Source organism: Lipotes vexillifer, unplaced genomic scaffold (genome assembly GCF_000442215.2).
Source record: "Lipotes vexillifer unplaced genomic scaffold, Lipotes_vexillifer_v1.1 scaffold395, whole genome shotgun sequence".
In the NCBI taxonomy this organism is placed as follows: domain Eukaryota; kingdom Metazoa; phylum Chordata; class Mammalia; order Artiodactyla; family Lipotidae; genus Lipotes; species Lipotes vexillifer.
This window is the reverse complement of record NW_006797390.1, coordinates 9,438,909-9,453,076: the sequence shown is the minus strand read 5'-3', so window position 1 is coordinate 9,453,076 and position 14,168 is coordinate 9,438,909. Positions and strand designations below refer to the sequence as shown.

Sequence of the window (14,168 nt, the reverse complement as noted above, 5' to 3'; positions counted from 1 at the left end):
TGGTTGAAAGTAATGGAAACCCTGATCTGATTAAAGTTTATGCATAAGACTGACATCTTTCTTGCAGATAGCAGGGCTTGCCCCTTCTCTCTCCCCATCCCTAAGAATCTGTTGGCCTAACTTAGCCACATGCCAGATCCTAGAGCACCATGTCCTGGGGTGGCTGGAGGGAAAGGGGATATTCTGATTGACCTATCTGGGTCATTTATCCACTTCTGTGCTGGGTAATGTTAGGCCACGTGGTTGGCAGCCCCATCAGAGTCATGTGGAGGAGGGAGGAGTGTTCCACAAGACAGGCAAAAAGTAGTGTGTGATCCAAGCACCAGTACTTTTGTCTTGTCCTAATTACATTTTATCTTGGCCAAAATTCACAAAAGTGAAATGGTTTATTACAGATTGTAGAAGGAGATTGTGTCCAAGCTGCTAAAAATAACCCACGACTCAACTCCCCTTTTGAGAGATAAGCAGTGGGGTTGATAGTCCTTTGCTCTCTAGTGCCCCTGACAGGAGGTGTGGTTCTCTGAGTTCTGATTACGTGCCAGGAGCTAGTGGGAAACTCGATTTCAGAAAATATACTATCTTTATGGATATTATTTGAAATTATGAAAGTCCACAAACTCTCTTTTTCTAAAAGATTTATGCAGTGTTGGGAGGGGGAGAAGTACCCATAAAAGGAGAACAGAAGTCAGTTACTTTGAGGGGAAAAAAGAGAGAGAGAATATGTAATCGGATCACCAGGAGAAGGGAAGAAGAATGCCATTCATTTATCTCCTTGACTTTTTTTTTTGAGATATAATTGACGCATCGGTTTATGTGTACTGCCCGTTGATTTGACACATTTATTTGTAAAGTTGTTACCACCACAGTGTAACCCAGGCTAAAACCACAGTGTTACCACCTCCGTGCCATCACAGTTACTAACTCTTTTCTGTGGTGAGAACATTTAAGACCCACTCTTTAAGCAACATTCAGGTATATGACGCAGTATTATTTGCTTTGATCACCATGCTGTGCGTTAGATCCCCAAACTTGTTAATCTTATAACTGGATAACTCCTTGGCCAGTATCTCCTCATTTCCCCTCCCCCCACCCCTACTGGCCACCATTCTACTCTCTGTTTCTCGGAGTTTGTCTTTTTTAGATTCTACATGTAGGTGATATACAGTATTTGTCTTTCTCTGTCTGACTTACTTCACTTAACACAGTGCCCTGAAGGTCCATCCAGGTTGTCATATAGCAGGATTTCCTCCTTGCTCATGGCTGAATAATATTCCATTGTGTATACATATGTGTGTGTGTGTGTGTGTATCTATAGATATATCTATATCTATAGATATATATATGTATATGTATATATCCATCCGTGGATGGAAGCTTGGGCTGTTCTCGTATCTTGGCCATTGTAAATAATGCTGCTATGAACATGGGGGTGCATATATCTTTTACTATAATTAGCGTTTTTGTTTTCTTCAGATAAATACCCAGTAATGGAATTCCTGGATCATATGGTAGTTCTATTTTTAATTTTTTGAGGAACCTCCATACTGTTCTCCATAGTGGCTGCACCAATTTACATTCCCACCAACAGTGCATGAGGGTTCCCTTTTCTCCACACCCTCTCCAACGCTTGTTACCTCTTGTCTTTTTGACAGTAGGCATTCTGTCTGGTATGTGGTGATATCCTGTGTTTTTTTTGTTTTTTTTTGTGGTATGCGGGCCTCTCACTGTTGTGGCCTCTCCCATTGCGGAGCACAGGCTCCAGACGCGCAGGCTCAGCAGCCATGGCTCACGGGCCCAGCCGCTCCACGGCATGTGGGATCTTCCTGGACCGGGGCACAGACCCACGTCCCCTGCATCGGCAGGCAGACTCTCAACCACTGCGCCACCAGGGAAGCCCTATCCTGTGGTTTTAATTTGCACTTCCCTTATGACTAGTGATGTTGAGCCCTTTTTCATCTATATGTTGGCCATTTATATGTCTGTTTGGGGAAACTGTCTCTTCAGTTCCCCTGCTCATTTTTTAATCAGGTTTCTAGGTTCTTTGCTATTGGGTTATATGAGTTCCATATATATTTTGAATATTAACCCATAGTTTGGGACCTTTTTTGTGGTGTGCGAGATCTTTTTTTTTTTAATAACAATTTTTTTCAAAGATTTATTTTTTATTTATTTTATTTATTTTTGGCTGCGTTGGGTCTTAGTTGCGAGATGCAGGATCTTCATTGAAGCATGCGGGATCTTTCTTTGCGGCACGTGGGCTCTTTGTTGTGGTGTGTGGGCTTCTCTCTAGTTGTGGCCTGCAGGCTCCAGGGCACATGGGCTCAGTAGTTGTGGCATGCAGGCTTAGTTGCCCTGCGGCTGTGGGATCTTAGTTCCCCGGCAAGGGATCGAACCTGTGTCCCCTGAATTGGAAGGCAGATTCTTTACCACTGGATCACCAGGGAAGTCCCTATAATAACTTTATTTTATTTTATTTTGAATTTTTGAATTTTAGTTAATTTATTTTTTTATACAGCAGGTTCTTATTAGTTATCCATTTTATACGTTAGTGTATATATGTCAATCTCAATCTCCCAATTTATTACATTTTTTTTTTAAGTTGCGGCATGCGGGACCTAGTTCCCTGACCAGGGATCAAACCCAGGCCCCCTGCATTGGGAACACAGAATCTTAACCACTGCACCACCAGGGAAATCCCCATACTGTTTTGATTACTATAGCTTAGTAATATAGTTTAAAATCAGGAAGTGTGATGCCTCTAGCTTTGCTCTTCTTTCTCAGGATTGCTTTGGTTATTTGGGATCCTTTGTGGTTCCATACAAGTTTTATAATTGCTTTTTGCGTTTCTGTGAAAAATGCCATTGAAATTTTAATAGAGATTACAGTGAATCTATAGATGGCTTTGGGTAATGTGAACATTATAACAATATTCTGATCCATGAACACTGGATATCTTTCCATGTATTTGTGTTTTCGGTTTCTTTCATCAAAGTCTTATAGTTTTCAGTGTATAGATCTTTCATCTCCTTGGTTAGGTTTATTCCTAATAATTTTATTTTATTTTTTGATGCTATTATGAATGGGATTTTTTTCTTCATTTTTCTTCTGATGTTTTGTTGTTAGTGTATAGAAACACAACTGTTTTCTATATGTTGATTTTGTATCCTGCAACTTTCCTAAATTTCTAACAGTTTTTTTGGTGGAGTCTTTAGCATTTTCTGTATATAAGATCATATCATCTACAAACGAAGACAGTTTTACTTTTTCCTTATCTATTTGGAAGCCTTTTTTTTTTTCTTTTTCTTGCCTGATTGTTCTGGCTAGGATTTCCAGTATTGAATAGGAATGGTGAGAGTGGGTATCCTTGTCTTGTTCCTGATCTTAGAAGAAAAGCTTTCAACCTTTTGTTGTTGAATATGATGTTAGCTGTGAGCTTGTCATATATGGCCTTTATTTTGTTGGTACAGTGCTTCTATACCAAGTTTTTTGAGCACTTTTTATCATGAGAGGATGTTGTACTTTGTCAAATGCTTTTCTGCATCTGTTGAGATGATCATATTTTTTTCTCTCTTTCTGTTAATGTGGCGAATCCCATTTATTGACTTATGGCTATTGAACCATCCTTGCATTCCTGGAATAAATCCCACTTGATAATGCTGTATGATCCTTTTTTTTTTTTTTTTTTTTTTTTGGCAGTCCGCAGGCCTCTCACTGTTGTGGCCTCTCCCGTTGCGGAGCACAGGCTCCGGACGCCCAGGCTCAGCGGCCATGGCTCATGGGCCTAGCCGCTCCGTGGCATGTGGGATCTTCCTGGACCGGGGCACGAACCCGTGTCCCCTGCATCGGCAGGCGGACTCTCAACCACTGCACCGCCAGGGAAGCCCTATGATCCTTTTAATGTGCTGTTGAATTTGGTTTGCTAATATTTTGTTGAGAATTTTTACATCTGTATTCATCAGGGATATTGGTCTGTAATTTTCTTTTCTTGTACTGTCCTTATCTGGCTTTGGTAATGATGGTCTCATAAAATGAGTTTGGGAGTGTTCCCTCCCGTTCAGTTATTTGGAAGCATTTGAGAAGTATTGTTAATTCTTCTTTAAATGTTTGGTAGAGTTCACCAGTGAAACCATCTGGTCCTGGGCTTTTCTGTTTTGTGAGGGTTTTATTTACTGATTCAGTCTCCTTACTCAATATTGGTCTGTTCAGATTTTCTGTTTCTTCATGAGATTCAGATTTAATAGGTTGTATGTTTCTAGGAATTTATTCATTTCTACTAGATTATCCAGCTTTTTGGCATATAATTGTTTTTAGCAGTTTCTTACGATCCTCTGTGTTTCTGTGGTATCAGTTGTAATGTCTTCTTTCATTTCTGATTTTATTTATTTGAGTCTTCTTTCTGTTTTTCTGAATTAGTCTCATAAAGGTTTGTTAATTTTGTTTATCTTTTCAAAAAAAAATCAGGTTCATTGATCTATTCTATTATATTTCTGGTTAGGTCCTCTTATTTTAACTTTGGGAATAGGAAAGTTCATTTGTCAAAGGAGCCACTCTCTCCAGATGAGAAGGATGAGTGGAATTACTCCTGTTTCAACAGTTTCTGTAATAGGGTCTATCCTTTAATTTTCTAAAGCCTTGGCTGTAAGTGGGGGGAAAGAAAGAGTCGGGAAAAAACACCCCTCAGTGACTGAATCCCACTACCAGCCTCGTGGGAAAAGCCAAGGTTGGTGTTTTTCAAACTTTTGATCATGTCCACAATAGAACATACATGTTACACTAGGACCCAGAAAACCCAGGTGGACACAGCTGAGCTGTGAGAGATAATCCTTGACTCTGAGGATGCCACAGTGCATGCTGATGCTTTTTATTAGGCTTTATTCTGTTTTGTTTTAGTCACAGTGCACTGTAGGATTTTTGGTTTGTTTTGTGTTGTTTTTAATGCTGATCCTGACCCACTGTGGGTCAGAGCTGCAGTTTGACCGGTGCTGGCTCGCGGGTGCTTGCAGAAGGGCAGCAGGAGGGCCCTAGCGGGTTCATGTTTGGTGCCGCCCCACCCCCGGCAGCCTTCAGGCCACCACCGCTTGTGTTCATTCTTGGTTTCCCCAGAAATGCTCCTCTGGCTCTTCATGTGACCACATCTTTGTTCTGCACACACTGCCACTTTGTTTGCTGGCCCTGCCTTGCAGGCTTCGGTCTTTGCTCCAAGCCCTGATTGGGTGATGGCTCCGTGGCCTCCACACATCCGGGCACAGGGGAGAGGAGGGCCTGGCCTCCCTGGACAAGAAGCCTGGGCCTAGGGAAGGCCGGTGCTGGGGCGAGCGGACGACCGTGCCAAGACCAGGGGTCAAGCTGGGAATCTCAGAGACTTGCTCACCCTCTTCCCCTGCCCCTTGCTGCCTGCAGGTAAATTCTACTGCAAACCACACTACTGTTACCGGCTGTCTGGGCCTGTACAGAGGAAGAGACCAGCAGTGGCCCCTCTGTCTGGAAAGGTAATGTTGTTCGGCCGCAGGGGGTCGGGGGGGGCAGCAGGTGCTGTTTCAGTGTGGTGACAGGTCAGAGTGTGGCCAGCAGGCCCTGAATGGCCACTGCATTGCCTTTCCTGTGAGTGGGAGGGCCTGAGAGATGGTCACAGTCCGATATGGGGAGGGAGCATCTTTTCAAGCCTAATCTAATGTTGGGTTTCAGTAAGTTAATGTTCCAGCACCACCTGAGTTGGATTTGGAAGACCACATCAGACCTTGTCTTCTGCTTACTGTGTAAAAAAAGCCTTTTGCCTTTGAAAATCTCACCCTTCCTGAGAGGAGGACACCAGAAAAGGACTTGGCTAGAAATAAATGCTCTGCAGCCAATTCCGTGAACTTTCTATATTCTGGGAATTACTTAGCTAAGAACCTTCTTTTTAAAAAAAAAAAAAAAAAAGTGAGTGTAATCAGCTCCCGCATCTGTCTTTCCAAGTGACCTGTGTATTCTCTCCGCTCTGTGCCGTGAACTTTCTATATTCTGGGAATTACTTATCTAAGAACCTTCTTTTTACAAAAAAAAAAAAAAAGTGAGTGTAATCAGCTCCCGCATCTGTCTTTCCAAGTGACCTGTGTATTCTCTCCGCTCTGTGGTGTTGCCCTGTGGGCGTGCAGTTGACTGATGCTTCCAGGAGGGCCTCTGCGGACTGCAGAGAGCCTGTGGGGGAAGGGACGTGAGGTGCCTGCGACTCCCGCGTGAAGTGTGCCCTGGCGCAGCTCTGGGTTTCCTGGTGAGGGCAGCAGACCAGCAGCCAGGCGTCATTGTCTCCTGAGATGTGGGTGCTTCACTCAGTCACTCTTCCTCTTCTTGTGGACTTTCCTAGGAGGCCAGGGGACCCCTGCAGGACAGCCCTGCTGCAGACACCAACGGACAGCCCAGCACCAGTGCCAGCCCTGCCGAGAGAACTCCAGGTAGCCTCACTTCCTTGTTTGGCTGGGTGGCGCGTCACTCTCTCGGCCTCTGTGACAAGGCCAAGGGGATGAGCCAGCACCTCCAAAGCAACATTTCTTCAATTGGGCATCAGGTGGCCCAAAACCCTCTGGACTCCTTTTTCATGTGCCAGCTGCTTGCATTCGGAGTCCCCTTTCTCTATGGCCTGTCGGAGGTGCTGGTACAGATCAGAGGGGAGTTTCACTGGCCGACCGTGAGCCAGTAGGGGTGCCGTCTGGTGAGCAGCGTCACCCAGGCTTTGGTACTGTCTATTCAGAATCTCAAATTTTTATTGCTGGAGTCCTGGGACCTGCTCACATCCATCAGATACCTTGGGGGGTTGGCCCAGGCCCTGTCTAGGGAACAGGAGTTCAAAACAGGCTGCTTTTAGCCCTGACCCAAGTGATGACCCAGGGCAGTGGGGCCTTCTTGTAGTCCCTCGCTGTGGGCTCCTTGGATAGAGTGTGGAATTGTGAAAAGGCCCCAAGGTCTGAATGTGTGTCCACCTGAACTGGACATCCTCCTTCCTCTTCCCTGCTCAGGTGTCTAGGTGAGCTGCCACTGCTCTCCCACCTCACCTGTAACCACTGAGGGACATGCCCTGTCCTGGTCATTTTGGGGGCATTTGAACTCCTAACGAGGATCAGGCCCTGATTGGTCCCACTTTCACTAACCTCCTCCTGTGTCAGGAGGTGAGTGCCACCACCCCACATCTAAAAACACATTTGTTCTGGTCTCGAAGGTCAGGAGAAGGAAGGGCTCATGGGCACCAGACTTCTTGTGAAGGATTGTGGTTTTTTCCTTAAAATCACCTCTCTCTACTCCTGCCAAACCAGCCTGTGACATGTGTCCACAGTTCCACAGACGTGGGTGGTCCTGATGCCCTGCACAGCCCCGACAGGTCATAGCCTACGGTCACTGTAGCCAGTCGGAGAGGAAGTCGTCAGGGCCCTGTTTTCACCTGTCACAAGTTTCTTCCCTTCAGAGCAAATAGGTCTCAAGCAGCCGTTTACAAACTCACAGAAATCACCATATTGAAAACTAAAGATTATCAGCTAAGGCCAGAAACTATGGAGAGGGAGTTGGTAGTGGAATTTCCAAAATGGGAGAAGAGAAAAGTTATCCACTGAACCTTCAAATGGGAGGTTAGCAGAGTTGCTCCTTTGCCCGTGCTCCGGAACTAACGCAGGCCCCGTGGTGTTGCTCTGGGGCAGGAGGGCGTCCCAGACGCTGGGCAGCACCCCCGGGTGCAGTGACTGGAGCTTAGGTGAACTCAGCTTCTGCTACTATGTGTGCCCTGATAAAATCTAGGCAAGTTTTTAAGTGCCCTGCAGATTGGACCAACATTTTATAGCCATGTTTAAGCTACAGATGACTTGGTACCCCTTGAGCCCCTTTATAATCTGTCTTTTTCAAGAAGTGCTGACGGCCCTTGCAACAGGGGAGCTGGTAGAGACAGGGCGTGTGCCTTTGAGCAGGTGGGAACCACCTGGGTGCTCCACAAACAACTAAAACGCTCGGCTCTCTCTGTGGGCATCCGAAGAAGCGCGAAGCCAGTGGAGGTCAGGCCTCTCCTGAGCCGAGGCCGTGCGCTCTGTGCAGCTCAGTTTGCCGTCTGCCTGCCTGCTTTGAAAGCATAGTGGGCTTCGGGGTTTTAGCAGTTGTGGAGAATTAAGGGTTCCAGAGAGAAGAGGACCATTCTGTGAAGCAGGGAGAGAAGATGAGAGCTGGGGTTGTGGTGACAGAATCAAAGTCCTGAGGACCTTCTTGATTCTGAGGGTGATGCGCCTGTCACAGCATGAGGGGTTCAAGATGTGAAGCCCAGTTGGAGGTGCCCTGTGGGCTGTGGCAAGGCCAGCACCCAGGGCCGCTGGGGTCCAGTGAGTCCCTGCCTCTGGAGACCCGAGCTTTCCGAGAGCGTGGCTCCGAGTGGACGTGCCGCGGAGCACCAGCACTTCCCCTTCGTAGAACAGGAGCAGCGTTGTGGGTGTATGTTCTAGCTGGCAGGAAATTGGTTTCTTTTTCTCCTTTAATAAGGATTCCCTTCTTTAAATCCCAAACCAAAGCTTTGATTGGTTAACTAGAACTTCCTTTTGAAAAGCTTCAGAAAAACTCAGATGTTTCGGGGCTTCAGAAAGTGTGTTGTGGACGGCTGTGGTCAGGCTGGTTCTGGGCACGTCCCCTGGGCTGCGCTCTGAGCAGAGCGAGTAGTACGTGGAGCACGGTTCCCGCCCCAGATCCACGCCCCCCGGAGGTCGTCTGGAGGAGCCGTGACTGTGCTGGGCGCCGCTCTGCGCCCCCTTCAGCTTGTGGCGTTTCCCTCTTCTCCCTTATGTTCTTCTCTTAAACCAAAACGACTGCTGTCGCCAAAAAACAAACAACCCGTGAGTTAGAACCTGGTCCGGCGTCATCTGTCTCTGGCCCCCTGGCCTGCAGCTGCTGCCTGATTTAGCATCTTTGTTTGTAATGTGCTTTTAATGTAGAAACCCTCTTTGCTGTTCTCAAAATCAGTAATTGCTTTGTTTCCAAGCTTCTTATACTTAGTGCTGCAGGTCAGTGGACCTGGCACAGATTTTCTTACCCTGGCCTCATAGTACCTGCCCTGACTTGAGGAAACATTTGGATAACAACAGGCAGAAAAAGAAAACCCCCAGCAGGATGTTTTACCCTTAAATACAAGACCCTCAGTTGAAGGTTTTTAGATCCTTTTTTCATCCAGAGGTCCCCTTTGCACCTCACATAGTGAGTAACCAGAACTGAAGTGTACAGGCATGGGGTATCATAGGGAACAGAAGAGCTTTGCTTCCAGTACAGGTGACAGACATAGGATGGGAGAAAGGCTTCATTGTCATCTTATGGAAAGAGGATCTTAACATAAAAGGCTGTCTCGCTGTGGCTGGTGCATGCCGCGTCCCCAGACACACTTGCACGGTCACCCTTGGGTTCCATAGTTTGGATGCTGAATGAGCCATGAGGAAATGCAGGCATTTCCCACACCAGCTAGAATAGCCACGCGCAGTACAATCCTGGGTTCCTGCCGTCAGGAGGATCTTCCCACTGCTTCCCAAGCCCTCTTCCCTTATAGGCATTTCTGGAAAACCTATTTAGAAAAGCAAAGAGAATTCCGAATCCAGCTTCACTCTCCAGCCCCACCCCAAGAGTCCAGGTAGACGGTGATGTGTGAACACATATATATACACACATGTGTTTGCGCTGGCTTAGTTTCATGTCTACAAGTACACGTTTATATGTTGTGCCCTAAGTGGTAATAACAATACTAGTGAAGCTTCCCCAAGCTTCTTGTCCCTTGGCTCTGGCTTACACTGGGGACCATGCCACGGACCTGGCTTAGTGTTCCCGTCAGGCTTTGGGGAGAGCAGAGCAGCCAGGCGCCCGGGGGAGGTGGGGACCACGGGGGCAGTTGTCCCCGGACATGAGCAGTGCACACTCCCCACCCCAGAAAGGTGACTTAGACAAAGCTGGGGAGCGGGGCTCTCGCTCAGGAACCCCAGGGGACCACTTCGCTTCCAGGCGTGGGTCTGTTAGCACAGCTCCCTGCTGTCTCTTGGTGTTCAGTGTGTCTGTAGGACAGTGGAATCCTTAGTCTCTCCTGAAAGGGGCCTCAGCATGGCCTTCAAGGCCTGGCCAGTGAGTTAAGGGGTTCTGCACCCACTTTTCCTGATCTGTTAAGCTTGAGGTAGAGGGTGGGGGCAGGCAGCAGGCGGGTCCCCAGGAGCGGTACAGAGGCCAGAGCTGTGCCAGGGACGGTGCCTGCCGGCCTTCCTGCCGTGAAGCCTCGCCTTTGCCTTCGTCTCTGACCTGTGCTGTTGTGCGTTTTGGTGTGTTTCTCTGTGAGTTGTTTTTATTTAATTGTGTAACTTTGTTTTTCCGTTATTGTGATGCTTTAATTTGTTTCACAAGTGTTACTGCTCTTACTTCAGAGAATAAATTCCGAACAGTCTTCAGGTTTCTGAGTGTTTCTTTTCCTCCCCTTTTTCCTGATTGGAGGGTGGGGAGGGGTCGCTCAAGCAGGTCTCAGGAGTGGGCGTGAGACCACGGTACCTCAGGATTCTCACTCCTGGGCTGGGCTCGGGAGAGAGCATAGGTGTATTAAAATGGGGAAACAGGGTGTTTATACCTAAAATACAGGTTCCCATTAGTGGAAGGGCCCCTGTTTGAGGGGGGCATGGTGGAAGACATTTTGCTTCCTTGCTTGGAGGAAGATGCCACCTGTGTCCCCCATTCCGTCATCCTGCATGAGGGCCCTGAGGCGGGAGCAGGTGAAGGAAAAAGCTCTCCGTGGAGCCTGCCTCTGCCTGAGCCCAGGCCGTGCCCTCCTCTTTCCGACTAGCTGGTACCGTGGGGAGCTTGGGTGCCTCTTCGCTGCCGTGAGGCTTTTGCCTGGCGTCAGGGACGGTCCTTGCTCTGTCCTCCCGCTCTGTCTGTTTCTGTGACCTGGACACAGAGGCAGGGGGTCCAGTTCTGCTTGGCTGCTCGAGCCTGGAGGGCTGAGCCCCCCTTCTCACACACACTGTGACCTTGGCAGCGGGGCCTCTGGTGCCGGCTGGCCCGCCGACCACAGGGACACAGCCGTTTGGGTGCTGAATGGGGCCAGGAGAGGGCACATCGGAGGGGGGTGCTCAGCGCCATTCTGTGCCCACCGTGCTCTAGGTGATGGCAGCCTGGTGTGAGGCGGCCCCCTTGGGTCCCTGCGCAGCCACAGCACCATCACTGAGTTGGGAGTTGGTCCTGGCAGGGAGAGCGCCTGCCTCTCCCGGCCTGCTCGCCGCCCTCCCCCTTCTCTGAAATCAGTCAGTCTGGTCTGTCCTGGGCCCTGCAGAAGGCTGGGAGGAAAAGGAGTCGGGCTGAAGACCCTGGAGAGCTCCCTCTGGGTCGAGTTTCTTTCTGAAACTTGAAGCCCATTCTCTTTTTTTCTCATCGGTTCCCTGGCCCTTCCCTCACTGGGACATTGCCCAGGAGGGCTCCTGTGTACAAGGGGGTGCAGGAAGCAGTGAGAATGGGCTGCCCTCTGTTCCCGTCCCGTCCCCTGAGGGACCTACTGAAGACAAGCCCCGCTCGGGCCTTGCTGGGGTGTAATAGCCAGCAGACAGCTTCAGGAAGACTCCTCCCCAAACACCAGGCCCTTTCACAGAGCTGTACAACCTCACCAAGACTCCAAAACCAGGCCTTACCTGGCACCTCAGATCCAGCCAAGCAACCAGCAAATGCCAGCATGTAGATCCGTCCTAAGGGCCTGTGGGGAGAAGGCGTGCGTGCTGGGGTAATGCCTCTCGCTCCACAGTTGCTCTGGGGTCAGTGAGGCTTTGGTCCAAGAAGGGCAGTGGGTGAGAGGTTGAGTCACCCCTACACCCAAGCCAAGCAAACCTGACCTCGCCCTTGATGGTGTCCACAGGTGAGGTTAGACTGCCCCCATCACTCACAGAGGGGCGTTGGCATAAAGGGCAGTTTGGGGATACCTTCCGGCAGAAGGGGGTCCGGGGCCCCAGCTCTGCCTACGAAGAACAGACTCCTGGGGCCATGCTAGTGATTGCTAGAAAAATCCTTGAAATTGAGTCAGAATTTCTGTTGCCTCTTACGTGTTCTTTACCTCTATTTCTGTACTCACCAGCTTGCCGTGACTGTGCATTAATCTTATGAAACTGTCCCTGGTATGAGTTCCTATTCTGTACTTCGGTAAAATGTCAGGGTTATTTCCACTGTGTCACTGTTGTTTCATAGTGTCCTTGCCTGGAATTGTAGGTCTTTGGTGGTCATTTTGTGTTAAGGGGCCCCGGTTACCAGAAGAGCTCGGGCCCTGCAATGCAGGCACCTGCTTGCTTCTCTGCGGTTCCTGCGCCCCGGGTCCCGGTGTGACTGGGCCTCCATCACAGCTGACTCCCCAAGAAAGCTCGGCCCTAATGGGGGCCCCTGCAGACCTGTGCTGCCAGGCGGGGGTCAGGCCTCCAGAAGGACCTGGGCCTCAAACACACAACGAAATCAGGGTTGTTTCAGTGCAGAGGCCTAAATAAACATGTTTTCGTTCAGTTCTCGTGTTCTTCCAGGGTAATAAAGCCGGGCATCAGCGGAGGTGACTTCCTAAGACTGTCATCCTCCTGGTGCCTTGCGGCTGCTCAGAGACCACACCCAAAGAAAAGTGACTAGGGACCTGAGGGCGGAGAGTCTGTAAGGCGCCTGAGCTCAACCTGGCGCCGATGGAGAACAGCTGATGTTGTCACAGTGTGGTTATAGTAGCCTGTTTCTTCTTGTTCCCCTGTTTTCTAGAACTGAGTCAGAATCTAGAAAGACCAGGCTGTATAAGACCAGCTGTAAAATTTCCCTCCCACCACTTGCCACAGGCAGACTTATCTGGGTCAGTACGTTCTTCCTCTAGAAGAGAAGGCTCTGCCCTAGGTTCTGTCTCCTGTGAATTACTCTAAACCAGTTCCCTGCCTGCCTTCAGTGGGGCATCAGCATTGCTGGAGGCCCAGGAACATAGGGATCCGGGTGCTGGGAAGGCAGCCCCAGTGGAGGCTCTGGGCCCTGGTGCGACGGAGCTTGGCCAGCTGCCTGCGTGCGGGAAGGGCTAGAGTCTTGCTGCCCCCGGGGGCTGCTGAGAGCCGACAGCCGTGCTCCGGGCGGCTGCAGATACCACTCCAAGGGGCCATCGTGTTTACAACCGGGAGAGCCCCCGCTTCTCCCTCAGATAAAAAAAGACAGTGAAACTTGAAGTGTGCTCACTGCTGTCAGTCTCCCCCGAGCGTTTATACTGGTGAATCGGCCCTTGGGGCCGATGTCACACGAACTCATAGAGAACAATTCAGGAAGACGCGTAGTGGGGTACAGCTAGTGTGTAGCACTTACTGTGTGCCAGGCACTGTCCAGACGCCTTCTGTATACGCATCCCTCATCTAATCACACCGTAGGCTGTGAGGAAGGTAGCATTTTGCAGACTGGATCGAGGCCCCGTGACTGACCCAGGCAGAGCCGGGTGGAGTCAGTACAGGACGCGCACAGTGCCGCCCCCTCCACTCCCGTGTCCTCCAGCCTCAGCTTGTCCGCACGGGGCAGCGGGAAGAGAGCTGCATGTCGGCTCCACCAAGATGACTTTCTAAAAACGAGCACGAACGCCCGTGTCATCTGTGAATGTGCATTTGGTTATTTCCGGGAAATACGTGTCCCCAGATTTTTAGCGGCGACCCCAGGGCTGGGAATGTGCCTTTGCAAAGAGGGTAGATTCCAGAGCAAAGGGTTTCATCACTGGTATGTGAAGGGGGAGATCAGAAGAGCCGGAGAATAATGATGTTGAATCGACTGCTTTTCATTTTCCCCGTATCAGCACTCTGATCAGTTCAAACGCTACCAAGCCTGAAGTTGTGCTATGAAGATGTCCCTCCACGCGGAACCTCCCCGTCAGTCTGGAGGAGCCAGGCTTGTGCTCCGGGAAGGTGTTCAGCGCTGCTCTCGGGCAACAGTGTAGCTACTTCTGACTTGTACGCCTGCTGCTTATTTCTCCTCTACGCTCGCGTTTTATCACACTTCTCTAAGAGGCCCCGGGGGTGGTGGAGCTGACGGTTTCCTTCTCTTACTACTGATGCTTTACAGCTGCCATTCACAGTAGTTGCCTGGCCTGGCCCTGGGTGGGGTTGGCAGAGGAGAGGGAGAGATGAGGGTCTGCCTCTTTCTGTCCTGACACTTTGAGCAGAATCACCCATGACAGG

At 49.5% G+C, this 14,168-nt stretch overlaps 1 protein-coding gene across 2 annotated transcripts in view; it reads left to right on the top strand.

The window, feature by feature from the left end:
- MICAL3 (microtubule associated monooxygenase, calponin and LIM domain containing 3) overlaps positions 1–14,168 on the top strand; it is a 99,105-nt gene that overhangs the window by 35,631 nt on the left and 49,306 nt on the right. Inside the window, exons 18-19 of one of the 2 annotated variants that reach the window (XM_007469489.1) lie at positions 5,401–5,489; positions 6,344–6,431. In XM_007469489.1, coding sequence (XP_007469551.1) covers positions 5,401–5,489; positions 6,344–6,431 — 177 coding nt within the window. Of the gene's footprint in view, positions 1–5,400; positions 5,490–6,343; positions 6,677–14,168 lie in introns of those variants that run through there. The other variant, XM_007469490.1, reaches the window with a different exon arrangement.